The sequence below is a fragment of the Cebus imitator genome, unplaced genomic scaffold (genome assembly GCF_001604975.1).
Source record: "Cebus imitator isolate Cc_AM_T3 unplaced genomic scaffold, Cebus_imitator-1.0 Scaffold407, whole genome shotgun sequence".
In the NCBI taxonomy this organism is placed as follows: Eukaryota; Metazoa; Chordata; class Mammalia; order Primates; family Cebidae; genus Cebus; species Cebus imitator.
The window spans coordinates 1,846,666-1,849,508 of NW_016107722.1; the positions used below are offsets into that span (position 1 = coordinate 1,846,666).

At 36.9% G+C, this 2,843-nt stretch overlaps 1 protein-coding gene across 1 annotated transcript in view; it reads right to left on the bottom strand.

The window, feature by feature from the left end:
• Positions 1 to 2,843, bottom strand: part of SGK3 (serum/glucocorticoid regulated kinase family member 3) — a 176,455-nt gene that overhangs the window by 29,848 nt on the left and 143,764 nt on the right. Inside the window, exon 7 of the mRNA XM_017509154.2 lies at positions 1,151 to 1,200. Coding sequence (XP_017364643.1) covers positions 1,151 to 1,200 — 50 coding nt within the window. The remainder of the gene's footprint in view (positions 1 to 1,150; positions 1,201 to 2,843) is intronic.

The following is a 2,843-nucleotide window of genomic DNA, read 5'->3' on the forward strand; positions in this document are numbered from 1 at the left end:
AAAAAAAAAAAAAAAAATCCATTTTTTGTGCTGCCACTTTTGTTCATGATGCTATGAACAGAAAAGAATGCTCAAAACCAAACTTCCAGTTAGCATCCTATTTATTTGCTTTCCTTTGAAGCAAAAACTCTTCAAGTAAGTTTTATAAATTTGTTGTCTCTACCTGCTGTCCTCTCCCCTCTGGTTCTCTTTTGAACCCTTTCTGATCAGGGTCTTATACTAACAACCACATCATTGAAATTGCTCATTAAAAGTCACCAGTGACTTATGAAATCCATGAGTCAATTTTCAGTCTTCATCTTACTTGCCCTATCAGCAACATTAATAGAGACAACTCCCTCCTCTTCCAGACACTCTTTCCCTGACTTCAGGAAACCATATTCCTGGTTTTTCTCTCATCTTACTGACTGTTCTTTCTCAGTCTCTGTTAGAGTTCTTTCCTGACCTCATAATGTTGAAGTGTCCCAGGATAAAGCCCTTGGACCACTTCTCCCATCTGCCTATAATCATTCTCCAAGTAGAACAAAAGGGTAGAGAAAGCCTAGAATTAAAAAACGCTTCAGAATAAATGTAATATGCCTGTAAGGATAATTACAAGTAAGGACAGCAACACTATATTCCTTCTCCAAACCATGGCAGACATTACAAATCAATTAGTCTGGGAATATGGGGAGAAACTGGGTAAACAAAGTTTAATAGCCTTTAATATGCTAATGTCCATTATGACTCCTCTTGAACAAGTTGGCTAACAACTGGAGTACACCAATCACACCAATCACCAGCAGAATGTCAATTAGGCCTCCGAGAGTGCTTTTTTTCAGAAGACCTCATAGGACTTATGGTCCCTTGGGAACACACACACACACACACACACACACACACCCACACCCACCCCAGAAAAGTGATAATGACAAAACAGCAGAACCCAATTAACAATTTGTGGATTAAAAACTCCTCAGGGTTCTCCTAAAGCAATGAAAATGTGGAGTAGTAAATTAGTCAAGCATATGACAGCACTGTATTCACTATAACTATGGTTATATTTCAAAGGCCTCCAGTCAAATTAATGTAATTATACATATCTGCATACTCTCAAAAAAGATATTCCTAAAATTCAGTTAAAGAATTGTTTGAAACAAATTAAACATACTGAGGATTTCCAGATGGTCCCAAGTTGATGTTCTGTGAGGTAGAGTGTAGCTGTTAAGATGGGGAAAAAAAACAACATTCTTATTGGAGCTTCAAAAATTGTTAATTAGTGTTTTGAAAAACATTTATAACTGTACCACAAATATTTGGTTTGTTGCCATGTTAAAGAAACCCAAGATTCTGATTCTCAGTTAAGGGTATAGACTTACTTGGAAATATATATAATTGGCAAAAACATAATCATTTTTATCACGGTAATTTTCAAGAACTGTTGTAAGAAAAAAGGTAAGCCAGAAATCGAGCTCTAAGTAGGTAAATGAATGAAATAAACTAAGGAAAGCTCCTTGGAAGAGGTGGGCATTGAAACCGCAATTTAAGAGGGATCACTTTTTTAAAAACTGGTTAAAAACGGCTTTTTATTTTTCAAGTTTTCAAATAGGTTATCAAAGACAGAAACGATAGGATGATGACAATGATGATCGAAAATGCCGGATTTTCAGTTTTTAATTTGATGGTAGGTAAATGCAGATGAGGCAAACATAGACAGCACTGCTTTTCTTTCTAATTCTAGCACTGTGGTAGCACCAAAATTTTATATAGGCTTTTCTCTTTTGCAACAGTTAACACAGTAAGCTTAAGCCTTGGTATTAATTTAGAAGTAAATCTTTATTTACCTAGTATGCTATAAAGAAATTTAAGTAATAAAATATTCTAGTTCATTAATAATTAGCTAAAATTTTAACTCAAAAATCCCAGAAGATTAATCTAGTGATCCTATCAGAGTGGGCATTTTGTATAAAAGCCAGGTGTAAGTAAATTCCGCTTCAGGTAAATGAACTTTAAACTCTCTATACATTCAGATAATTAAATCAGTTATAAATGTTTCAAATATGTATACTTTTACTAGTGTTCTGTATAAATTATACTTCATATAAGCTATACATGCAAAAAAAACTTCTCTAATCAGAAGAAATAAATATTTCTTTTTGAGACGAAGTTTTACTCTTGTTGCCCAGACTGGAGTGCAATGGTGTGATCTTGGCTCACTGCAACTTCTACCTCCTGGATTCAAATGATCCTCCTGCCTCAGCCTCCAGAGTAGCTGAGATTACAGGCAGCTGCCACCATGCCCAGCTACTTTCTGTATTTTCAGTAGAGACAGGTTTTGCTATGTTGACCAGGCTGGTCTCAAACGTCTGACCTCAGGTGATCAACCTGCCTTGGCCTCTCAAAACGCTGGGATTACAGGCGTGAGCCATTCCACCCAGCCAAGAAAATTTTATCTCATCAAATTTCTTATGGTAGACATATGTAATATACATTTTTACTTAAATTCACTTCAAATTTATAATCTCTAGAATATAAACTATTTTTTAAAATAAAGGGAAATAATCTCAGCCTTCAGAAGTTCTTAAAAAGTTTCTGGCTGGGAGCGGTGACTTATGCCTGTAATTCCAGCACTTTGGGAAGCCTAAGTGAACAGATCACCTGAGATCAGGAGTTCGAGATCGGCCTGCCCAATATGGTGAAAACCCCATCTCTCCCAAAAATACAAAAATTAGCTGGGTGTGGTCGCGGGCACCTGTAATCCCAGCTACTCAGGAGGCTGAGGAAGGAGAATTGCATGAACCCGTGAGGTGGGGGTTGCAGTGGGCCAAGATAGCGCCACTATATTTCACCCTGGGTGACAGAGC